This window comes from Melospiza georgiana, chromosome 3 (assembly GCF_028018845.1).
Source record: "Melospiza georgiana isolate bMelGeo1 chromosome 3, bMelGeo1.pri, whole genome shotgun sequence".
In the NCBI taxonomy this organism is placed as follows: domain Eukaryota; kingdom Metazoa; phylum Chordata; class Aves; order Passeriformes; family Passerellidae; genus Melospiza; species Melospiza georgiana.
This window is the reverse complement of record NC_080432.1, coordinates 80,878,083-80,904,534: the sequence shown is the minus strand read 5'-3', so window position 1 is coordinate 80,904,534 and position 26,452 is coordinate 80,878,083. Positions and strand designations below refer to the sequence as shown.

The window sequence follows — 26,452 nt, the reverse complement described above, 5'->3', positions numbered from 1 at the left end:
TATTAAACGCAATTCTTCTGTCATATAACAGATTGGCAGAACAATTGAGGTTGGAAGGCACCCTGGACATTATCTAGTCCAACCTCCCTTCTCAAAGCAGAATAATCTAAAGCAGGTGGTCTATGGCAATGTGTAGCACTTTAGTTAAGGAGTTTTTTCTCCATTTGACTCCTGTTTCTACACAAATGTATTTTAACAAATATTTAAGCCATACAATCACAACCACAATTAGCTTTAAGCCCAACAAAAATGAAACAAAAGAAAATGCAGTGGGTTAGGTTTTGTTCAAGAAAATAAATATAATTAATTATCATGTGCATGAAGTATCCCGATTTGACATTAATTATATTGGCAAGTCTGAAGTTTTGTTCCAGAAGAGAGATTCTAAATCTGAAAGTTTGCTGCTGTTCTGTTTAATATTCACATACGTATGCTCCTTTACTCTTTTCACTGATTATCAGCTTGTATGGGCTCTACATTTTTCAGAATGCAAGTAACATGCACATAAACATGGTATTACTTTCTAGAGCTCAATGAACAATCAAACAGTAAAGTACTCTGACATTCTGGACCACCACTATTGCACTTAGATTGCTGTAGTTTTAAGAACTATTGTTTCAGGCTCTCTGACAGCTCTAGTCCATCACACTGACTTAATTCTGGTGTTGAATGTTCCCTTGCAACTACAGAACTGATTCTCATTTGAAAACAAAGTTAAAATGACAAATCACAAAACAAGGGTCCCCAAGAAGCTTTCTTTTGTGTCCCCTGAAATTGCTGCAATTATTCTTAGAAGTCTGACTTTGCAAAAAAATTCTTAAAGTGAAGATGGCAAGGAACAGCATGTATTATACAAAACTGATATACTGTATCAGAACGTTATTGATTCAGGTTTTGAAAATTTATGTCTACTAATTACCACGTTTAGAAAAAAGTATCAAATATCTATACAAGCTTAATTAAAAAATTTCACATATTACTGTATTAAGCTTTTGAGTTGAATGGATCATCAAAAGCAACAGGAATACTTAAAGAACACAAAGAACTTGCATTTCCAATGCATGGAGAAAATCATCATCACTATTCAGTTGCATCAAAATAAATCCTCAGTTCTGATCTTTAATCTGTTTAAAAGCTGCATATTTTAGTAATAGGATGGAGGCATCTACATTTAAGACACCCAGAGGACTTAATTAAGCTCTTCAGTAGAACCTGGTAACTGGAAAAGCAACATCCAACCCAAATACAGACATCTCACTGCATTAATGAAAAGTCCACATAGACTAAGTTTTCATACAAAAGCAGGGTTAATACAGATATGAAAAAACCAAAATAACAAAAAGCATGGTGCAGAGTTTATGACTAAACGTTAGCTAAAAGCAGGAGCAATGTGGATGGGACAGAACTCTCAGGACACTGAACACTTAGTAAGTAAACAGGATAAAGTCTCCTTAGCACACTAACAGGAAAAACTTGCAAATAACACTAGAGATTAGCTATGAAAGGTAATTTAATGTATTTTTAATATAATTTTTGATGAAATTATAAAATCTTTGAAACCAGTTTATTCCATACGAGTTGGTTTTCTGTAGTGAATTCTTTGCTTTTCAGAGCTTACAGAAACAAGCATATATTATTAGGTCTTTATTTCAGCTGGTGGCAGAATACACACATGGCAACCTTCTGAAACCATTGTTTCCCCATGCTACAACCACTGGAATAGTAGAAGTTAGCCCTAAAAGAAAACAAAGAGAACTAGAAGCTACTGAACATATTCTTTTTGTTGTCAGAGAAGCAATAGTCTTTGTCTCTTCAAAAATAACTTTTGCTTTATTCACATGTGTTCAGACACATCTAGCAGGTGTTTGTAAAACACCAGTCAGTAACTCTTCATCTTCACTACTCTCTGCTTATCCACGTGCCTCTGGTGGTATGTTCTACTTTTCATCCTGAGCTCCTCTAAGAGTGTTTACCAGCACATACTGTCAGTTCACATGCCTCTTGAGAACTACTACAGCCAGAGGACTGGAGGACTACAAGCCTCAAAAATAATTTTAGCTGCATAGTCACAACAAGAGTAAGAAATGGGACGGAATTCCAATCTGTGATTTCTCCTGAAATCAGAAAGCTGGACCAAATCTGAAAATACAGGTAGGTTGTTAAACTATATGGTACACTTCTGGAGAAGAACCAAAGAAGCACTACTGCTAATTGCTTAGTGAAGACACACCTTAAATGAGCACTTGAGAGACTTCCTCAGAAGCAATTATTTACGTCTGCAAGATTTGAAAAGAAAGACCATGTTCCTGAAGCCATGCAACAACTTCCCAATAATGATATTGTATCAGGAGACTGATGAAGAAGTTTATACAAGTTCAGAAGTACACTGAGGAATCAAAGCTCCAGGGTTTTTTTGTCCCTGAGGTCTGCTGGACAGTTATTGCTGCAGTTAACTCCCAGTCTGTAAAGATTACTGATTAGTAAATAGTTTTAGGCTGTTGAAGTATAAAGTTGCCATCATCTCTTGCTCCTTTAAAAAAGAAGCAAAAGATTTCTCAGGATGTATAGTTTTGTAAAGCAACGAGCACTACTCAACTAGCGACCCCAGTTCAAGTCCAAAGAAATCTCTTGAGAACACAGTACCACGGAACAGAAATTTTCCCATTCTCATGTTTCAAATTTGAAATTATGCATGTTTTATTTCCAGTACTAATGGTTTCACCTCTATTCTGGGCAATGATATTTATTTCACTGCCCCAGCTCCTGGTCCTTTTGAGAGAAAGGTCTAACTCAATCCTTTGAACAGTAATGAAGAAATTATTAATCATGAGTTTAAGAAACAACTGGCACACTTGAACTCGCTCAGGCATGCAAAACAGAAGAACCTGGAAATACTGATAGCAAAGTTCAGAACAATGAAGAAAAGAACACATTTTCTTATTTGCAATTAGACCAAAAGGGGGAAACAGGATGATGGAGATTCAAATTACTCAGGTTAGATTACCAGTACAGCACTGTGCCTGTTTATAATTTATAAATTAATACTTTACTTCTGCTTATATTTTTATAGATATTAGAAGTATTTTCCAAAGCCTCACAGGAAACTGGCAGAAAAAACAAATCTGAACTCTAGCCCCCTAGCCATGAGACTGCTCTTACTTTTCCAGTGGGGGTTCAAACAATTGGACAACTGGAAGAAATGGACCATATTCAGCAAGAAAAAAATCTGAGTTTAAATAATATTTTATATAGTTGGGACCAACACTTCTCTGATTATTTGGAAACCAAGTCAATTAACTTGAATGCATTTATTTTACTTTTGATATCAAGTTAATCAACAGCAAAGCACAGACCCAGCAGAACTTCTCACACGGTTGGTGCTACATCATGGTATTAACAATTATGGCTGTGGACTGGGAAAACAACCTGAAACCCTCCTGTTGAGAGAAAATAATAAGAAGTCTTGTGCAAGCTTAAAGAAAAGCTGACTATTAAAACTTCCAGGGCTCTAGCCTTTTCAGAAAAAAAAACTTCCTCTTGAAAAAGCAGAAAAGCATTGCCATCCAAACCACCAGAAGACCTTGAAATACAAAAACACAGGTAAAGCTATTTATTTTCTCCCTTGGCTTCGGCCAGAACAATAATTCACTGCTGTCACTGGGGTGTCTAAAAATCAAGATTCAAAATCTTGTAATTACATGTAGTATAAACAGATTTTAATTTCTTCAGGAAAAAAACTTTAAGAGAAAAAACCCCTATGTTTCCAACTCTTTGATGACAAAGGCAGTCTTCCAAATAAGCATCATTTAAACCCTATGCCTGTAGAAAAATTGTTCCTCTGCCTTTACTGTTGCTATTCATAGTTCTCTAAGCAGCTACTAGTCCTGACCAGATGACTGTAACAAATCCAAACACTTCTGGCAGAGGCATGTTTATTATTTTCCAATATGACTGCCCGCCAAGTTTCCCTGTCCAGGATTTTTTTTTTAAATAAAGGAACTATGTGAGCAAAACTTTGTCAGGGACTATCCTTCAAGCAGTTCTTTCAGGAAGTGGAAGTGCACTATCATATATGCAGACTTACACTTGAATATGGTTCAAAAACATTAGGAGACACAGCACAGTCAAAACTGCAATTTTCAGAGCACAAAATGCTATCCTGTGAATCTTGAAAATCACTTATCAATACAGAATCCTCAATATTGAGCTTAGCACATGATAAAAAAAGCCTAAACTTTAATGAAAAGGGTCTTCTTTAATTCTCCTCAAAATGTAATCTTTTAACAAAACTTTCTCTTTAGTGACTTTGCAAAACACATATTCTACAACGTCTTGTGTCCAGTCTTTTGCTCATTAGGTTGCTGTACAAATCTGCACACAATAGTATGGCATAAAGGCACAGATCTTATGAGGAATTCTTAGAAGCACTGGTGCATATCATTATCTTAAATGATGGTCTAGTGATTAAAATACCTAGTGGCATGAAAAGGAGGATGAATTCCACTTCAAATCTACCACGACCTTGTACAAAAGTCATTCAATCCCTCAGATTTGATTCTACATCTGTAATAACCAAATTAATAATTGATTAAATATCTTAAAGCACAAAGTCATTCACTAACCACATACATGGCATTCAGAGAAAAAAAGCAGTCACATAATTTGTATGTGACAAACACTCAAAACCCACTCTTTGCAGGAGCTGAGTTAAAAGAAAGTCAAATGTCTTTGCAAAGATTCTGCACATTACTCTCAGCTTTAAATCTGAACGTAATCCTACAAGGCCACCTTGAAGGATATATCTTGCAAGAGCTTAATCCAATTGAAAATAACTCTAATATGTAAATGTACAAAGTAATGACCAAATAAGAGCAATACTGCTTAAATGGGCAATGCTTTGATATGGTAAATACTTTGATTCATCTTGCTATTACCAAGTTATCAAGTCCTGATGTATAAAATTCTGTTTTGGATGTAAACTGGGGAGCTGTGGGGGAGACAAAAACCTTAAGATATGACTGCATGAAAAATAGCAATCACTTCAAAATTATGGTCAAAAGGAACTAAAAACCTCATACACAAATCACAGATGAGACTGTGGGTTCTACTTATGCGCTCCTACAAAAAGTAACTACCCTTGACAATTATGCATTAAAAAACCCCACAGGACTCCAATTACTGGTTCTAAATAAAAACATCTGCAGCACAGTTCTATTAAAAGAACCAATCAAACAAAAAACCGGTAAGAACGGAATTCCTAGAGATAGCCAGAAACATATTAGTTTTATAGGAACTGTGATTCTTATATACTACTGAAAAATAAAGTCTTGATGTTATTATATAACATCAAGACTTTATTTTTCAGTAGTATATAAGACTAATTTGTCAGTACCTGTTATATACAGTACAGTATATAACTGTACTGACAAATTTCCTTGCACGCGAGTGATGAATTGTCCATTGAAATTTTGAGGTCTCACATATTAAGAAACTGTTTTAAAACAAAGAAAGATCTAACACATGGTTTCTTACAACAGTGGTGTGTTAACAAAAAAAAGTCTGCTAATGTGACATTTTGGACACATTGATTCTGTTATTGTGGCTGCCACTGTTCAATAGCTGGGGATCAAGAACTCCATTAACAAACAATTACAGAACATAAATATTTGTCTCCCCACTGAAAAAGGTGCAAGCCATTTCCAAATAGATATTAATTATAATCATAATCCACTGCATTTTATTCTCCTTTCACTTAATAGAAATTATGAGTCTTAATTCAATCCAAAATTTCTTTTGTTTCACTTTACTTCTCTGGAAAAGGTCGCTCCATTTTCATCACATTCTTTACTAATAGTAGAAAACATCTGTTTGCCTTTTTTTTTTTTAACACTTTTTTTAACTGCTTGAGCAAATTCTAATACAAAATAGAACAATTCCAACCATCACTATCCTTCTTTGGACTAAAGCCTTTTGTCTGTGAATGGGCCTATGCAGAAATACCACTAAACCTCATGAGAGCTGATCTTTAAAAGACTTTTTAAAGCTAAACACTTCAACATACAGCTTGGTAATGAGAGAAAATTATGTCCAGTTGCAACTGAGCTTATTTTAAAATGTGACTGAAATTCCTGAATAGCAAAAGAGCTTTTGACCCCACTGTGCAACCACAAAAATGGTCAAAGAGCAACAATTTTCACTACAGATGTGAGCTGTGCTTCATGACTTCAGAACTAAACTTGAACTAACTCATAAAAGCAGAAATCACCTCAGGCCAGATTTACCTCTGAGTTAGGGATGAGTGTATACAGAAGCTATTTGCCAGAAAAACAGTTGGCACCTCGTCCTTTCACATGGCTAGTCTCCAATGGCAATTTGGACATTTCCTTGCTCTAAAAGTTGCAGCTACTAGAACATACCTCAATTTTAAAAAATCCACTTTACTCCTTGGTACTTTCTAAAGATTTTACACAAGAGCTACAAGGAAAAATAAACACTTTACCTTAAAAAGTAGCTGATTAGTACTCAAATAGTAATAACAACTAGGACTTTGTTGTTTATTCCTTGGCTGGAACGCTGGAAAGAATTTCTGGAATTGCAATTAAGGTTCAATTCACTATAACTATGGAAAGCACAACATGCCTTCTCTTTAACCAGTACTCTAGGTTTCACAGAAAGAAGTAGCAAAGTTGCACTGAGAGATTCTGGGTGGCACCAGAGACAGAAATATTTAAGAATATTTAGAAAATCAACACGCACACAAAAAAAAAGAACTGCTGTAACTTCCATAGAAGTTAACTAGAAGTAATTTCTTTTATATCGATGACATTATCATCCTTAATTAAAAATTTTATCCTTGAACTGATTGTTAAACAATGCTTTCCCAAACATTTGAATTTTCCCTAAAAAAACCTGTACTAACAAATGAAAGACACACTTTGAAGTATAATGACATGGGACTGCTGTCATATCCAATCACTCTGGTATTGACACAAAGATTTAGCAGACACATTTCCCTATCACATATTCCTTCTCTACTCTTCTGAAAACTCTAAGAAAATGAAGGGCATCAATACAACAGCTGGAGAATTTTCCAAATACTATTTAAATGCAAAAAAAAAAAAATCGAAAGCTTAGTCATATCTAATTTAAACATAAAAATTTTTGTTCCAAACTGTATCATAACATTTGTAACTGCTAGACCAGGTTCTACTCAGTCAAAAAGACTATGGTTCTGGCTATGCACTTAAATACAATTAAGAGATACTGAAGAGCTAGGGTTATATGCAGAGTAGCAGAATAGATCTAATTCCATTACATCTAGTTACATTAAGGAATGACTGGTATCTATGATAGTTACATTAAGGAATGGCTGGCATCTGTAACAGATCATTTCACATTTGAAGAAATAAAGAAACCATTTTAATATGGAAAAAACCAGTTTAGATGGAAAAAAGTTGAGATTCCTTCATGAATGCAGGTGGAATGGACTTCTAATTCCCCAAGACTTATTTTTTTCCTCTTTTTTCTTCATCTGTTTCTCTTCCTGTAATCCTCACAGGAATATGCCACCTCTAAGTACTAGAAGTATCCTGTTTTACTGTACTGATGAACCCAAACAGCACATTTCTGCAAAGCTTCAGTGGGTGCAGTAATTCAGCACACAGCCAGTAGAAAATTATCTGCCTTTCTCAGTTACTCATTACAGCATCAATATGCAGCTCACAAAACACTCTGAAGCTGTAAGTTATTTTCAGCTCTAGAACAGTTGAAACCTCAATTACACTGTGCTAACAATGAACCCAATTACTTGAGGACAACAGATTGAGTCTACCTCCATCAAAAAAACAGAATACCAAAAACACCCCCGCAAAAGCCTCTTCAGCTCAGCAAGCATACTGAGTAAGTCCTTTCCCCTCTCTTGCCTCTTCCCTGCAATTCTAAGTGATTTCTTAGTTTAAAAGCACTAAAAAATAATATTACCTGACCACTCACTTGTCATAACACAAGCCAAATAAAATCAGAAGGCTTCAGAAAGCAACATTTATTCAGTGTGATGATTACTGTATCAAATTCTGGGACGAAGAAATTCTGGTTCAATACTGCACACAATAAAACATTTAAATCATTAACCAAATATAGAAGAAATTAAATGCAAACCACTGGATTGGAAACTCATCAAGTTATCTGATGTAGAGATTCAACTGTATGATCAAGTTTAAAGTTCCAACTGATGGCTTCTGCAAAGCAGCTGTAACAACAGACAAGTTTGGTACTACTGTTTTAAATATTCCATGTGCTTCTCCTGACCCTTGTATGCCAAATTATGAATCTTCAGACAATAAAAGAACTACCATGCAATCTTAAGTCACTAGGTTTTCTCCTAAATCAGTTTCTTACTCAAGTTTCTCTGGCCAACTCCACTCTGATCTACTGTTATTTTTCCACCACCATTTTATCTCCACAACTTTATTGCCAAACTCATAAGCTTCAGCCTCTCACCATTACATGATCTGCTGTCAAAATACCAAATCCCTAGTAATTAGGGTACTACAAGTAAAAAATGCAGTCACTCATCCTTTAAAAAGTAAAATTCAAACATCCACTGAAATTAATGGCTTACTGTGAGTCAGATGGCTACAGAAGCCAAATTACTAATAATCATAAAACACTGCATTGCTAGTGGTTTCCATTAGAGAACAACATTCTGAAAAAGCCAAAGACTAACCTGGAAAGAACAAGATATTGCTACAGTTTTCTTACAATAAATCAAGCTTACACAAGAGAAGTAAGATTCTTATGGAAGTAACTGAGTAACATAACAAACAAACAGGCTACAAGAAGCCCATTGGCACCAAAGAAGAGATGATCAGGTTGAAGAAATGTGTTGTTTTTCACAGCATTTGTGTTTTGTTCTGTTTCTGAAACCTGCCACATATGCACCTAACATTATGCAGGCCCACCTATCTTACTCAGCCAGAAGAGATGCATTTTCTTGTGCACTCATTACTGCAAAGTCTGGTTTCAAGTCTGGCTGGTTTTAGTTTATTTCTATTGATATACTGGGAAGATGAACACCAGATATTTATTTGTTTTATTTACATTCTCCCTTAACCAAAAACTAATTCAAATTTTCATGAAAGTAGACAATACAAAAGGTGTTTACAAACTGTACAGTGCTGATGAGAATACTGTAGCTCTGCACTATGTTCTACACCTCTTGGAAAGTTCTCAGTCAGGAGTACTTTGTTTTTCTCTCTTCTCTCACTGCACAGAGCGATAAACCTCATGCAGCATCTCATGTACCTTCAGCCACGAGTCCAGATAAATTTCAGGGGACGAGTCAGCCTCATGAGCCAAAGCAAGCAAATCCAAAAGGGAGCAGCTTTAGATAACCGGTCCCTGTTACTGCAACTCCAACATCAATATTTTCCACAGTCCTAGCTCTCAGCACCCTCCTTCCTCCAACCTCCCCTACCCCCCAGCTCACCTCACATGCTCTACATACTGCTTTATGATCCCAGTCTTCTTTTCAACACATCCTACCCTTCCCTTGTTTTTCCATTCAGGATATCCCTCCTACAAAATTCCACTTCAAACTAATGACTAACAATATTGCCATGCCATCTGTTTTTATAACATACCACTCTTTCCACACCTTTTAACGCTCCATTTATAAAGAACATAACTCTTCTGGAGTGAGGACTACTCCACTATCATCTGCACCCTGCCTAAAACAACTGGTTTTGATTCTTAAATCTTTCATCTTTAATATAGCAGTGGTTTAAAATGACTATTTATTTCCTTGATTAGATTTCGAACTGCTGGCATAAGAACACAAATTCACCAAAAGCTGACATGCTGGCACAATCTGTAAATGCTTAGCAGCACTTTATTCTGTTCTTTCCATCTATCTGAAAGTGTGTTGATGGGGTTCTTCTGGGGTTTTTTGGCTTTTCTTGTTGTGGGTTTTTTGGGGTTTTTTAATGCATCAGACTGAAACCAGGAATCTGTACTGTAAAGACACTAAATTAATCCCTGCATGGGAATAGCAGGTTTACAAATGCACATTGCAATGCACAATTCCTCAAGAACAGTACATCAAAAAAACCACCACCAACAAAAAAACAGAACCCAAAAAACCATAAGAAACCAGAACAAGGACGGACCTGAAATACTGTGGCATAAATGTACAACATCTGTCACTCTTCTGAAGTATGAAAAATATGGGACAGTTTAAAACTGTATTTCCAATACAGAACACCTTTTTAGTCACATGATGACTTATATACAGTTATTTTACAAAATTCTCTTGTTTTCCATCAGGTAAAACATACCATCAAAACCCAGAAAATCCAGATCCAGGATTTATTACTTTTACACAGCCACAGCATACCCAAGATATCTTATGGAAATTGTATAAATGTTATGAAACCAACCTTTCTGCAATCAGAATTGAGATGCAGTGCTTATACTTTCACCTCAGAGGATGGCATATTAAAAAAAAGAAGGGGTTACAAGACACATACTGGAGATCACTAAAACAGATTTGACTGTTATGCAGCAAGGAGAGTAATGAAACTTCAAAGGGTGGAGAAGCAGCCTTGCAATAATGGATCACAGAGGCCAGTCATTTTTGGTGTACTTCAGAGGTCAAAACTGAGGCCAACGCTGTTTAACATCTTCATTAAGGACCCACACATTGAACAGGTGCACCTCAGCAAGTTTGTAGATGATAAAATCTGGAGCAGTGCCTGATACACCAGAGGGTCGTGCTGATATTCATAACAGGCTGAAGAAATAGGCAGAACTTCATGGAGCCCCAAAAGGAGAAATGAAAAGTCTTAATGTTGGGAGGGGCTGGAGGCAGACTGTCTGGAAAGCAGCTCTGATGGAAAGGACCCTGGGTCCTGAATTGAACAAGCAGCCACAAAGAAGGCCAAAGAGTGTCCTGAGCAGCATTAAGAACAGTAACACCAGCAGGTCGAGGAGCATGATGTTTCTCCTCTACTCAGCACTGGTGAGATGCATCCTGGAGTGCTAGCTTCAGGTCTGGGTATTCCAGCACTAGACATGGACATACTGGAGTCAGGCCATAAAGATAATTAAGGGCTGGGAACACTGGACATACAAGGGAAAGCTGAGTAGGTCAGGATTTTGTAGCTTCAGGAAGAGAAGGTGGGAAGATCTTATTGATGTATTATTGATCTGGTATAAATGCCGGATAGGAAGCACTAAAGAAGAGTGAGTCTGACTTCTCAGTGGCACCCAATGAATGGACAAGAGGCAATGAGCACAAACTGAAACACAAGAAACTTTTAAAAAAGTCTGGTGGTTTTCTTTATTTGTTTGGTTTGGTGTGCTGTGAACGTGGTCAAACACTCTAAGTCACTCAGATTGTGGCATTTTCATCCTTGGAGCCGGTCTAGAGAGTCCTGCTTTGTGCAGGGTGCTTGGACTAACTAGACAATCTCTAGAGATGTCCCTTCTGACATGAACATTAATCTGAGAGTGAAAACATACTTCTACTGTAAGAAATATATAAACAGATAACCCCCCAGAAAAGATGGCTAAGGGTCAGTTGGACAAAGCCAATTCAAAAAGCTCAAACATTAAAATATTTGATACCATAAATTCATTTTACCTCAGCATAAGGATCTGCCTGTAATCTCTTCTAATTTCCTACAGACAGCAAAACAGGTTTCACTGCCTACAAATGTGAATGCCACAAATCCATTTGCTTACTGGTCAATGGACAAAGACATACAAAAACATAAAGAATGATTCATCAAGTATTTAGTAACATTTTAGCTAGCTTAAATACGTAACTTTTCAAAAGAAAATACAGAAGCTTCTGTATCAAAAACTCCAGAAAATAGCCTCTTCATCTGGTTAATAAGCATAAGGGTGGTAGAAATAAAAATTTGTTCATTATTGATCTGAAGGCAGTACCTGCCAACATGAGGACTGAATCAGTTTCTAATTCCCACTGCTTCATAAGATCTGTGCTATGCAGAAACCCACCTAGGTAGTTTCGAACACAAAATGAAACACAAAATGAAAGACTCATTATACATCTCATTATACAAAACTCGGAAAACTTCTATTGTAAACCTTCCCTGAGGTGTAATGTCAGGTATTATGGATTAGGTGCAACATTCCAGAGTCCTTTCAATATTCATACTGAGTACCACATGTTGATATTGCACCTAAAATAGGACATACAGCTTTTCTGTAGTAAACACTGGCTTAGTCAGCAAACAGCACAGAGGCACAACCTGAATATAAATAAGCAGGGCTCCTCCTACTTTTTCTCTAATTTTTAGGAAAAAAACATGTCACTAAGGGACAAACACAACTTAGGTGTCTGTAATGAATATCCTCTCTTTTCTTCTTTCCAAATCTTAATCAGTTCTCACCAACAGCACCAAAATCTTCCAGTAACTTTCACAGCCGTAGGGCAATCAGCTCAAAGACAGCCAGCTACCTGGCAACCTTTCCACACCGCTGGAATGCAACTGTGCTTACCTGGACACACAAACAGGCTGTACAGAGCACCTGGATACTCACTACTGACAAGAGTAATCTCTGTAATCACAGAATGGTTGAGGTTAGAAGGGACCTCTGGAGGTCACCTGGACCAAATTCCCTGCTATTCCCACCTAGAGCTGGCTGCCCAGGACCACATCCCAAGAACTTTTAAGTGCCTCCAAGGATGATGACTCCACAACCTGAAACCAGAGAAGGCATGCACATACACACAAAAGTAACATAACATGAACTCATAAACATGCAGTCAACATGACAGACTGCAAATATATGAGTTGGGGAAGAAGTTATCCAAAATGGCTGTCGGCATACTGATCACAGGAAGGCTGCAACATACAGACATCAAATGGTTCCTTAATAAGCCATATGGTTCAGCCCAGCCAGCAAGTGTGAGGTTTTATTTAAATGCCCTGCCAAAAAACACACAAACTTCTGCATACCTTATAACTCCCCTGTAATAAAAAGCAGCTCTTGAAAGAAAAGAGCCTTAACAAACATGCATGAATGAAGCCTATGCAAGAAGTGATGTTTCAGACAGTCCCTGTATCTGGTACAAACTTTTCTGGTATTTGTTTAGTTTCTTTTATATTTTGGGCTCTATTCTCAGTCTTAACTATATCACTGGCAGAAAAATACTGCCTGTTTGCAAGCACACATGCTTGATTATATAACTTAAAAAAACCTTTTTAAATTGTTACACAATTGTAACATATAGGGGCAAATATCCAGGAAAAGGCAAAGAAGCAAGTCCATCGGTTGTCACCTCAACATTCAGTAATGACAGACCAGGAGGCTGAGATACTGGCTTTGCAATAGCTGGAGATAACAGTCTTTTTAAGGTGTAATTAAAGAAGAAAAAATTTTTCAACTGTCAATTTTCCTGAGATTTTGAGGAGCAGGTCTTCTGTGACATGAGACCGAATCTTCAGTGATACAGTCCAATCATTATCAAAAATTTCAGCTGCTTTATTTGTGAGATAGAACATGGACTATAAATCTTTCAGTATGAGTGCTCATACTGCCTCCTTCCAAATGGTTATATGTTCACCACCATGCTTCTCAGAGGTCTGCTGCACACAGAGGTCAATCAAGTCAACCAAGGGTAAAGGACAAAACCAAGGTAATGACAAGAGTTAGTAGAAGAGGGTATTATTAAATGATCAATACTGAAACTCTGTATATGAGAGACTGAGAAGAAATTGATAGCATGGTATTATCACACCTGCTTCTTTCTTTCAGAGATTTATCTCATCTACTCAGACTGCAAAAATTACTAAGCAGGAGCTGTTTCTCACTGAGTGTTTACACATCATCTCATTCTGCCAACCTCAGTTGTGATATGCATGTGCTTCTCTGGTAAAATTAAGAGAGACAACTATTCTCAGACTAGTGTGCTATTTTGAGGAGGTTCGTTTTACACACTGAAAAAGAATATATTCCAACCAGCAGCCTAAAAGTGTCCTTAAGAAGTATATAACAGAACTGGAAATTACAGCTGAGATAGATAAGCTCCTGGTCCACTTCCAGGGACACTAATCATAAAAACCAATCCCAGATTCAATATAGATGCAATTACTTTGTGGGACACTTTGAAGTCTGCAGCTGATCGAGTTTTAAGTGTGTAGGGTCAGTTATGTATGTATTTTTTCCACTGAATTACAACAGCACAAAAATATTCAGTGAATTGACCAAGAGGTACTCTACAATAGGAAGCACCATACTGGTTATGAACCAGTATCTGGATTCTATTTAGAACATGAATTTTGTCACAGTATTTAAAAGTTTATTTAAGAGACAGAATTTTAGCAAGTTGTATATAGACAAGTGTGAAATTGGCTACTTAAGTTCCATGCTAGTGAAGTATAATCTCAGTTTATTCAGGCAGCCTTTCATGCTCAAACAACTCAGCAGGCAATCTATACAAAGTATGTAACAAATGCCTCTTAAAAAAAAAAACCAAAAAACCAACCAAAAAAAACCCCAAAACAAAACAACAAACCAAAACCAACAACAAAAAAAAAAAAAACAGAAGGTTCTTAAAAACCCAACCAAACACAACAGCCCCACCACAACCTGACAATTTAGAAAATATATCCTTTTAATACATGAGGCAATTTTTCAAACAGTACTTCAAAAGTATGAGAAGCCTGTCAGTGCAAGATGCAGAAATGTTAAGCTGGAAGTGAAGCTACACTGTACAACACAAAAATCTTTTAGGCCATGCTGTAGCCCACAGAATAACCCTTCACCAAGAGTTGTATGCTGCTATGTTTTGGGAAAGGGTGTGAAAAGGTAAAACAAAGACACAAGCATCGCCACAATGGCTATATCCTATTTGCATCTTCTCACTGTGAAGGCACAGAAGAAAGTGGAAGTGTTATCAAGAAGTAGTACCTGCCTCTGGGAAATGGAATACACAAAGTAGCAGCAACTGGAATGATGTTCCTCTGTGAAGACTGAACTAAGGAAGCTACAGGCAATGACCACTGTGGGGGCCAGGGTCTGAAATAGTAGTGAAAATGGGAGAGGAAAAGTTCATCATGAGCTGAGCGTAGAAAGCAGCAAGATCCTGCAGTGAGTTCAGTCCTTCTCAAATGAGCAATAACAGAGTACAGAAAGGCACAGACACTGGATGGGATCAGATATACAGCCTGGCCAGGTCAGTGAAGGGGGAAAGGGGAGGGGGAAGAACAGAAAAAAGAAGATAAGCAGGCCCCTTCACTGAGTCATACCAGAGCTACTGCTGCTGGACAGGAGCCAGATTTTAGCTGGAGCTTTTGCCTCTGCTTTTCTTCCCCCCTCTCAGAAAACCAAGAAGTGAAAGCACCAAACTTAGATGTCTACCTGAAATACATTAAGATTTTGCTGACTCTAAGCTCCTACACTATGTTACATTTAGCCTCAGAAAAACTTGTAATCAAAAGTATGCAAAAGTAACTTAAAAACATCCTTTTTTTGACTGGGTTTTTATGCTGCCCTGAGTAAGATTCTTTCTTGGATCAGTGATTTCATAATGTAAAATACAAAACTCCTCCAAACAAGACAAATACATAAAGTGGCAGTTGAGGATAGCACTTACATTACTCCTCAAATTACACATTGCTCTTTCCTACGTAAATTCCTAATCTGCCTTCTCCAAAGACCCTCCTGTCAACGGAACACACATTTCTCAGCCTAACACCCTTCAAAAGCAATTTTAAAATGTGCACCTATATTTGTAAAATTTATCACATATCAGCCTCAAATCACACTCACATCAAAATGATTTTTTTCCTAACATTTCAGCTATCTGTTTGACAATACTCATTATCACACACCAACAGCTATCTCCTATGTGGTTTATGAGAAGTATCCTCAGCTACTTGTGCTTGTTACATGAAGCGCTAATTTAGCAACCTCAGCTTGCTTATTAATGCCTCTCCTAAAATGACACCCAGTTCATCTAGTCTCCCTGATTTTTTTATGAATGGATTTACAGCTTGGTTCTTTCTGCAGTTGAATAAGCACCTGACAGAAACACTCAACTAAGAATTTATGTACATGTTCTGAAGTGGTCAGTGAAATCTTGAGGACAGACTCCAAGAGCTTGAAATAGCCAAGAGCTAGCAGAAAACAAAACAAAGCTTTAATACCCCCATACACCACAAGAGACCTCATAGTAAACTAATCTTCACTGTACCAGCTAAATGGAAGCAACTTGAGACAGCAATCTTCTTCTGAGATCACCCAAATTTAATATAAATTTGGAATGAGACATAGGGTGACTTACAGTGCTTGATTTGCAAATGGAATTGAATTCCACATACATTTTCAGAGGAATAAAAATAATACAGATATGGCATCCAGTCACTAGTGGGATTCCGTAGGGCTCCATCCTTAGCCCAGCTCTCTTCAACATCTTCATTAACAACTTGGATAAAGGATTTGAAGGAATACTAAGTAACTTTGTGGCAGCACTCAATTGGGAGGAGCTGCTGACTCTCTCAAGGGCACACAGGCCCTGCAGAAAGACCTAGATAAATCACTGAGATGGGCAACCATCAATCACATGAGGTTTACGAAGGTCAAGTGCTGGACTCTGCACCAGGGACGGAGCAAGCCTGGGTTTGTCTCTAGATCAGGGAAGGGACCTGGGGATTTGGAACAACAGCAACTCGAACAAGAGTCACTAGGCTATCAGAGAGCACCCAAAGGAGGGCCACAGGGATGGTGAAGGGTCCTGATGGGAAGCCTCATGGGGAGCAGCTGAGGTCTGCTTTGTCTGCTCAGCCTGGAGGAGACCTCACTGCAGTCCTGCAATTCCTCATGAAGGAGATGCAGGCACAGATCTCTTCACTCTCAAGACAGGACTCGAGGAAACGGCGTGAAGCTGCGTCGAGGAAAATTTAGGTTTGATATCAGGAAAAAGATTTTTCCTTGCACAGGAACAGGCTCCCAAGGCAGTGGTCATAGCACCAAGCCTCACAGAGTTCAAGGAGAATTTGGACAACACTCTCAAGCACATGGTGTGACTCTTGCCATGTCTTGCACAGGGCCTGGAGTTGGATCCTGACAGGTCCCTTCCAACTCAGCATATTCCATATTTAATGACTAAGATCTATGGAATAACCTCTTCCCGAACAAAACTAAAAACATACATGACTTTTATGATTACAGATATGTCTTACCTTAAATATATCTCTTTTGAAGCTATAAATTCAGGTACTTACATGGTTGCAAAAATCTTAGGATTCAGATTAGCAATAGGAATGACAATTCAAGAATTGACAATACAACTAACAGCAATACACTAACAGAAAAATAAATTTTCATTAAGATTTCACTCTAAACAACAGGTCTTGCAATTTTTCAGCCTTTTCCTATTTTTACAAAGAGCATTTACAAAAGTACTAGTTAGCAGACCATACTGCCTGAGAATAGAATGTGACTTTGTTTCATACTTGAGCATTACCTAATGAATTAAAACCTATTGCTTTTATGTAAAAGCAGCAATATTATGAGATTCCCTTAGAGATACAAATACTGGTGTATCAGATAATATCTATGCCCTTGTACAATAAAGCATGAATTCAACACTGCTTTCATTGTATTACCACCATGGCAGTGTTGCAGCATTTCTGAAATTATGCTTTTGTCCACGTCACTATGTCAACAGACATGCCAGTCTGCTTAACCAGCTAAAATTGAATTAAATGGCTCAACCAGCTCACATCACCTTTTGCTACTGTAATCAGAATTTTACTCTTTATTTCACAAAATAACAGAATATAGCAGGCAGATCTTTGGGCTGAAACCAAATTTTGATTCCTCATCTTTCAAGCTCTTATTATGCAAAGATGTAGGACATCAAGACAGAATTTGTACAGCCTTACCAAATAAAAGAAGATTTCTTCCTCAAAAGACATAAAGAAGTTGTCAAATGTTATTGCCAGCAGAGTCCATTCTAGAAGCTGATCCTTTCATTACTTTTAATTAAAAGTCTGGCTTTTTCCTCCCCCAACCACAAGCCACTTTCATTTTATAGATTGTACCAGTAAACCTCTACAAATTAATTGTTGAGTACTGGCTTACACGAAAGCCTTCAAAGGTAACACTGGCAATCCCTGTCATTCACACACCTCACTGAGTGCAGTCCCTCCACAAGATGGGGCAGAGAGCACAGGTGGGTGCCTGCAGGACCACTGTCCTCAGCTGCTGGTGGACACAGGGATACAGCAGTGCCAGATGTTTGACTTTCTGAACATCTGCACAAGCCACTGCCACATACCAATCAAACCCCCCTCGCTCAGCAGGTGACATTTGGAGTCTGTTCTGACCCTGACTCCCAATTACCTGCACAGCTTGGGCACTCAGCTATAAACACACCAAGAGTTGTGCAAAGTTAATCATGCTGGAGGTGGAGCAGCCCCTACAGCCATAATAGGCTGCTACCATGGAGGCAACAAGGCAGCAGAGCACCTTTCCTGGAGGCAAGGCACACACATTAAACCCAGTGAGAAAGGGTTATTCCCACCCAGACCAACTCCAGGGAAGAAAAGCATCACATTCCCTGTAAGCCAAACAATAAGGACATCCCATTGTCTCAGACAGTATGCTAGAAGTTGTTTTCACTATTTCTTTTTCCTCAAAGAAAATGTGATTGTAGATGTAAGTGATTACACTTTGTTTTAAATTTCAGCTCTCAAGAAATAACCTGAGAATCACTGTCAGAGTAATTCTGACAATGAGTGCTTAGGTCCAACACCTCTGAAGAGAGAGAAATACATTTTTCTGCTTTCCTAAAAAGGAAAAAAAACCCAAAAAACAATGCAGGGATGCAGTAAGAAGCTCATGAAGCTTAATAGCAAACATTACTAAAGGTACAAAACATTAAAAAAAATTTAAAAGTTCAAAAAGGAAATAAATGGGATACACAAGTAATACTGCTTTTGCAGACTCTAGTGAATTGTTTTCTCTAACGAAGTCAAATTAGAAACACTTCTATTATGCAAACTGACATTAAAGTTTATGTTTGGGGAAGCCAGGGATTTCCTACCGTATTCCTAATAGCTGGACAACTAAACTACTTCACTGTTTACTTTATGATGCCACATTCATGATATGGCATAGCCTAAACATTTTCTTAAAAGAAAATAAGCCTTAATGAGTTAACCACACGCATGCACAAAAATCCTGCTACCTGCCAACAACCTCAGGCTCTACATTTTTTAATCATGAAATAGTTACTCCTGCCATTACATAAATATTATTACATAATATCTCCTTTGTACGCAGAATTAGAGCTACAATAAAATAGGTCCCACTATTTCAATATTTTATCTATTAATCCCACTCATTCACGTAATAATTTGGAGCTGTAGTTGCATCAGAACACAACAGCTTGAATATGTCACGTTCCTTTGTGCTTAAACAGAGAAGACAGTTAATTCTGGATTTAAAAAAAAAAACCAAACCAAACAAAAAACAAGCCCACAAAAAAGACAACAAAAATAGCTGCTCTACTATAATAACTGCCTGAAAGGAAAAACACCTCTGCTGTGCTCTTTTATTACATGTTTTTTGTCTTGCCTAAGATTTAATGTATGTGCATGAATAGATAATTTTCAACATGTCAGTCAATAAAATATGCAGAAATACCTTAATTCCCAAGGTCAGCATTACACAGCATAAGTGTAAAGAGATCACAACCAATGATGCTTACTTACTACGCCTAATATCTCAAAAGCGATGGGGTTTTTCCAATTTTATATTTAACGTACGGGCAAACTACAATACATACTAAATTAATTTTCCTAAGTATTTAATTTGTTCGAAATTTGCTCTGACAACGTATTTGTTTGTATTGGTCAGAAACACGTCTGAGCCGTGGGACGGCTGTAGGCACAAGGCCACAGGGCGAAGAGGCAGCGGAGAAGCGGCATGTGGCATTCGGCAGTCTCGGGGGGCAACATGTGGCCGGCGCTCAGGACGCCGCTCTGCAGTGCAGCACCGGTGCCTCGGGCCGTGCGCGCTCCGTGCCGCCACACGAGCGCCGAGTCCCCGCGTCCCAAGTGCCGCACAAGTCCCGCTTGTGCCGCGCTCGGCGCCTTCCCCCCGTCCGCCCGCCCGCAGCGACAGCTCCCGGCAAGGGCAGGAGAGCGGCACGGGCCGGCCCCGGTGTTTGCACAGCTGCGCCGCTCTCCCGGGGCAGCCCCGCACAAAGCCCCGGCGGCCCCGCAGCCCCCACCGCCGCCGGGCGGGCGCGGCGCGGCACCCGGGGCAGGTCCCCGCTGCTGGCCGCTGCCCTGCCGTCCCCGCCGGCAGGTGAGACGCGCCGCAGCGGCGGCGCCGGGCGCGGAGGGGGGGGGGCGCGACCCAGCCACAAAGAGCGGGAGCGGGGTGGGCGGCGGCGGGGCCGGCGCCAGCGCGACCCGCGGCGCCGCAGCGGGGGGACGTCCCCGCCCGCCCGTCGGTGGCGGCGGCGAGGGTCGTCCCTTACCTGCAGGGGTGGCGCCGAAGACTCTCACGACGGGCACCCGTTTGGCCGGGGCCTCTCGGAAGCGGGACTGGCAGGGGTCCAGGCCGGGCAGCGGGCTGCCCATGTAGTAGTCGGCAGTCACGATCCGCACTGAGAACATGTTTGTTCGCCGCCGCCGCCGAGGCACCAGCACAGCACCGAGCGAGCGAGCGAGCGCGGAGCGAGCGCGGAGCCCGCACGGCTCCCCCCGCCCGCCGCCGCCGCAGCAGCGAGCGCGCGCGCGAGCGCAACACTCCCCGCGCCTGCCGCTCCTGCCCGCCCGCCCGCGGGAGCGCGCGCAGTCCCGCACGCGCCTTGTCTGTGTCTCCGCTCCCCCGCCCCCCCTTCCCCGCCTGGTGCCGCCGCTCTAGGCGCGTGCGCGGCGGCGCGCCCCCCGCGCGCTCCTACAGCCCGTGCGGCCGCGCGCCCCTCAGGGACAGCGCGGGCTCGTGCCCCGCGGACGCCCCGGCGGCGACGGCGGCGCCCCGGCCCCGGGCTGCAGCTGCTGTTGCCATGATGATGTCGTCACGGATGCAACCACTGGGGGAACGGGCAGGGGGGTGGATGGGCCATGTGTTGGGGCGGAGAGGGGTTCAACGAGCGGAGGAGGTGTCCGTCACTTCCCGGCACACACACGGTCTCTCCCCCCCACCCTTCGGTTGGGCTCGGCAGGCAGGGCGCGAGCGCGCGTGGGAGCGGGGGAAAAAATCTTTCTCTCGCCTCCCCTGGTGGCGACGGAGGAGGCAGGGAGGGACAGAGGGACGGCCTCGGTGATTCGGCGATCGGCCGCGCGGGCTGAGGGTGAGGCTGCGGAATCCCGAGCCGCGGATGGGGCGGGAGAGGCAGCGCTGCGGGGACACGACGGGGTTAAGCTGGGTCGACCGCCATTTTGAATGGCAGGGAGGTGAGTCTCCCCACGCCGCAGGGGCCGGCCAAAGAAAACCCCAAACCTTAAGAAGATGAGGGCGAGGAGGGGGACGGGACCGGGAGGAAGGGGTGGAGCGGCCGCGCTCCCGCCGGCGCCCGCGCGCTCTCGAGCTGTGACGGTGAGCGCGCGCGGCGCGGGAGCGGGGCGGGGCCGCGGCTGCGGAGGGACGGCGGCGATTGGCGGCGGGGCCGGGCGCGCGGAGGGGGCGGGGCGGGCGGGGCCGGGCCGGGCGCGCTGCGGCGGAGCGGCGGGGGCGGGGTCGCGGCCCCGCGCCCCTGCGGGCGGCTCGGCCCTGAGGCGGCCGCGTCCCCGCGGCCCCGCTGCTCCCGCTGCCCCTGCTCCTCCGCCTCCTCTGCCCTGCAGGAGAGCTTACTGTGCGGTTTGCAGCGCTCTCGTGCAGGCTTTTATTGAAAGCCGTAAAACAGGCTTGACTTTAGGTTGAGGAGCTGAAAAAACGTTGATTTTAGGTTTAAGATTCCTGTTGCAGTCTCTTTGTCTGAGAGCTGCGGGTCCGCGGGTAAAAACCCCAAACCATAGCAAATATCCAGAGTTGGCGGTGTGGGAGTTGAGCCGGTTAAAAGGCCAAATGCTCTCACATGCACTCAGAGTGATGCTGCTACATGTGCGTGCAGCGCTGGATGATACGAGACATGCACAAATCTATAAAACCTGACAAACGTCCAATATGTAGAACACATGTTTCGCATTTCGCTTACATGTGTTTCGGGTTTAGATTTGAACAAAAGACAGGTCAGGCAGTTGCTACCCTTCATTTTTTCATTGTAATGAACAGGAAGCTTGCCTGTCTACCCAGGGGTAACTGGTTTCCTACTCTTTCTTTGTAAGCTGTTTATTTTCTCTAGCTCACATCTGTTTTCCTCCTTAAACTCATTTTTATGTGAACAGAAAAAGAAAATCCAACTACCTAGTCATCAAGCAATCTTGTGTCACAGAAGTGGTTGAAATAGGGTTGAAATGCAAACTATTTTCATTGTATCTAAAGAATAACTGAGCTTCAACTTTTGACAGTTGTTTACATTTGCAAAGCTAATATTTGGAAAACCTTTGGAACTGCAAAAATACTTTTATGAATGCTTAGATTTCACAAAGGCTAATAAATCACTAGGAGCTTGCTGGTGGGGCTTGTTAACAAACACCATCTCTAACTATTGTTATTTGAATACGTTTTGTACTGGTCCCTCACTACTCCATTTCCTCAGTTTTCCATAGAACTTTGGTAGGGACGGTAACAGTTCTTGTGTTACTCCATTCCATGCTCTGTTTACTCTCTGTTCACATGGTCTTCTTAACTTGCTGAGCATTGTGTCTTCCCCCCACTGTGTATTTCACTGACAGTTTAATGCCTTTGAACCCTGGCAGATGTGGTCTGGTGCCTGCAAGAGCTGAGGGTAGGTCAGCAGTTCTCCTCTTTCCTGGGGAGGACCAGTCCTGCTGTATTCTGATGTCATTGCTCAGGCAGGAGAACATGGTGGTGGATCTGCCCCTCAGTGGCGTTGGTGAATAAACTGAGACATTTGAGCCACTGGTGGATTCTGGTTTCTCCTGAATAAGGTGGTGTGTGAGGTGTAGCACGAGTTCATACCTGGGAGTCCTGCTGAAGAGGAACCAGTTGCCCGCAGTAGAATAGTGTAGAAAGCTGAAATAACTAACTTCTTAGAAGCATAAAGCAGGATTTGCTAACAGATGTCATGCAGAGTATTCCATTTAAAATGACAACATTTGTTATGTTGTTTATTAAATCAGGGAGAACCATGCTTTGAAATCAGAAAGAGCAATTGATACCTAACCTAGAGCCAGTTTTTTGTTCATATGAGTTATTAATTTGATTTCTGAAAATGTTGAATGTTACTCTTGGGAAAAAAAAAAGAAAATGGCTTTCCTTTTTGATGTAAATAGTGTAATCCACATGTACATTAAACCTGTGCAGACACTTTTGTGGAACTTGCACGCTTTCTGAGTGGTGCCTTTTCAGTTTCCAGTGGTTTCCTGCAGCTCACTTCTGCTTTCAGTTTTGTCTTGCAGTCAAGTCAGTAGGTTTGTCTGCAGGGTTGCATCAAGGTAAGACTGAGTCAGCACTGTCACAGGAGGTCCCCTGCCCTACTCCTCATTTGAATAGCTGCACAAGAAACTTGGCTAGGAAACTGAGCCAGGTAAAAGCAGTCCCACTAAGAAATATGGGTTAGTTTTAACCTCCATCAGGTCCTTGATGTGCTTCATTATGTAGGGGTGTGAAAGGCTGTGCTTGCACAGAGGAGGAGGCAGTGCAGGGACTGAGATTGAGCAGCAAGAATAAAGAGAGCACTTCTTCCAGAAAGCTTGGCTTGTGGTAGTTTTAAGTTGCTGAAGTCTGAAAATTGGTTTAACCCTTTCAATAGATGACAGACACAAAACCTGTTTCTGGATTTCCTACATTTCAATTTGTATGTCAGTATTTGGTTTTAGTTGTTTTATGTGTTGTTCACTCACATGTGTGTATGCATGTATGATATATAAATTTTCTTATAGTTTACACTTCATTACCTTAAAATGCTGCTGTCCTAGGGTGTCAGTAATTGTAAAAGGAAATATCCTGGTCAGACAGCACTACCACTCATTTTTTCTCCAAACACTGTGTTCTCTCTCTTAAGGTTTCATGCCATTTTCTGTTATAAAGCAAGTCACCCCCTTTCTCTGTTCCTCCAGTTGCTAAGCAGCAGCTGTTCTCCCCATTAGCCAGCCAAGTATTTGCATGAAAATAATCACTCTTGAATATATAACTGGTCCTAATCATGCACAGCTAAACAGCTGTACAATCAAAATTTGAGTATTAATAATATTACTTATCAACATAACTGATTACTGTCTTTTAAGTCAGAATTTCTCCAAAGAGTAAAATCAATAAAGGTTTGCCCTGTTTTTTTAAACAAAAGACATAGCACTTTTTATTTTGTTTAATGCTTACTGTGTAGCTACTTTAAAAAACTGGTCACAAAATGATATCTGCAGTTTGCAAAAAATTATAAATACAAATATAAGCAGAAACAGAATCATCTAGTGACTATACATGATGGACGCCCAGGGAAAATCTACATTTTGCTACTATTTATAGTAGCAGAGTGCAACAAAATGTGCTGATAAGAGTTTAGACTATGACACAAAGGTAAAATTTCCAGCAGTACATCTTAAGTTCAAAACCCACTTAGTCAGCCATGTTTGAGTTCCTATTGATTTCAGGGATGTTCAGTATTTATGAGGTCTGTGATCTGGAATCTTGGAGTGCTCTCTCAGTCAGGGGTTTTATCTAAGCTGTGATTTCAAAATGAGAGCTGAGGGTGGCTCATATTCTCAGGTGCTGTTTTTCCAGGTGACAGAAACACGGTTTCTGCAGGGAGTAAATCTAGACACATGGATGAAGTTATATGTGGTCCATTCAGTTGGTATCCCAACCTGGACAGTCAGACTGCCTGCATTGCACAGGAAGGTTATTTCCCAGTGTGGCCCCAGTGACTGAGTGAATGTTGAAGATCTAAATCTTCACACTGAAATAAATACATGGTGCTACGCTGTATAGTTCTGGCCTGCCAAATGTGTCCTTGCTTTGTCATGTGTGACAGTCCATAGTCTTGTTAGACTCTAGGGCTCCATACACACCCAGGGCAAGAAGTCCTCACATGAGGATTCTGACAAGCCTTGCTTATGCTCCAGGTAGCTGAGCCCACTAAAGCCAGAATTTTAAGCAATACCACACATGCCATCAGACCAGCTGAAAGACAATTACTCTCTGGATGTTATCAGATAAAAATCTATAGACTGTATGTGGACAGCAAGGGATTGAGCTACCTGTGCATACCAAACTGCCTCAGAGTGGCTCTTAGGATGCTGAAATAATTGGTAGGGGTAGCAGTGTTTTGGAAAGAACACTTAAGCTCCTAATTAATGAAGTGTATTTGTTTGTTTGTCTGTTTCAATTCTCAGTTACTGGCTACAGGCTAGGCAGTAGGCTCTGAAGTGTAGTCAGTGGCATTACCATCAGTGTCTTGTCACTAGAAACCTGATGGGAAAATGAAACCAGCTCTCAATTATGAAAATATTAGAAGTATCAAAAAAGTTTTTTAGCAAAGACTCTTAATAAACCTGTCAGGGCAAGAACAGTGCCACGTGATTGGAAAGTCACCAGTGTGGTTGAAGGAGAGCCCATGGGCATTGTATGGGACATAGGAAACAAATTATAATATAGGGTGTGCAAAGGCATAGAAATAAAAAAAAAAAAAAGAGATATATTTTTGGTGTAGTAGCATTAGATTCTGTTGGGGTACCTGTAATTTTTAATAAAATAATTATTTAACAAAATTAAGTCAATTTCACAAAATCATCAAGGCTGAAAGAGACCTTCAAGATCAGCTAGTCCAACTGTCATCCAAGCACCACCATAAAAGATTCAGTATAGTGTCATATGAGAAAAGACGGAAGATGCATAACGTAAAGAATTGCTGATGAGAAGTTCTGATGGATTGTTTTGAGAGAAGGACTATAAAATTGGATGCTGGCTGCAGGTGGAGTCTGCCCATTTAATGTCTTTAGTGCAGTCCTAGTTAGCTTATAACTAAAAGTTGCTAATGACTTTAAATTTGAAGGAGAATAGTGTATCAAATAAGATCTAGAACTTTGGAGTTAAGAAAGGAAAAAAATATTTAAGACAAAGAACACTCTCAATGTAGAATGATTAGACATAAATTAGAAATGAACTTTCCAAGAAAGAAAGTTTCTATCCAATGGATGAATGGATTTCTTCTCTCAGTGAAAGCAACAGGGCAGAGCATTTCAGTGAATTTTAATATGGAGATTGACGAGGTTATGGAAAAGGTTATGTGATGTTTGCTGTTATTGCACACGACTGCACCTGATTATCTAAATCCTAGAAGGACTGCATGTAGATCCCTGAACATTTCAATAATGGGTTCCCCTAATCAATACAGACAATT

The 26,452-nt window shown here is 40.7% G+C and overlaps 1 protein-coding gene across 1 annotated transcript in view; it reads right to left on the bottom strand.

Moving 5' to 3' along the window:
- REV3L (REV3 like, DNA directed polymerase zeta catalytic subunit) overlaps positions 1-20,695 on the bottom strand; it is a 111,837-nt gene extending 91,142 nt beyond the window's left edge. Inside the window, exon 1 of the mRNA XM_058020326.1 lies at positions 20,525-20,695. Coding sequence (XP_057876309.1) covers positions 20,525-20,663 — 139 coding nt within the window. The 5' untranslated portion in view covers positions 20,664-20,695. The remainder of the gene's footprint in view (positions 1-20,524) is intronic.
- Positions 20,696-26,452: the final 5,757 nt, after the last annotated feature.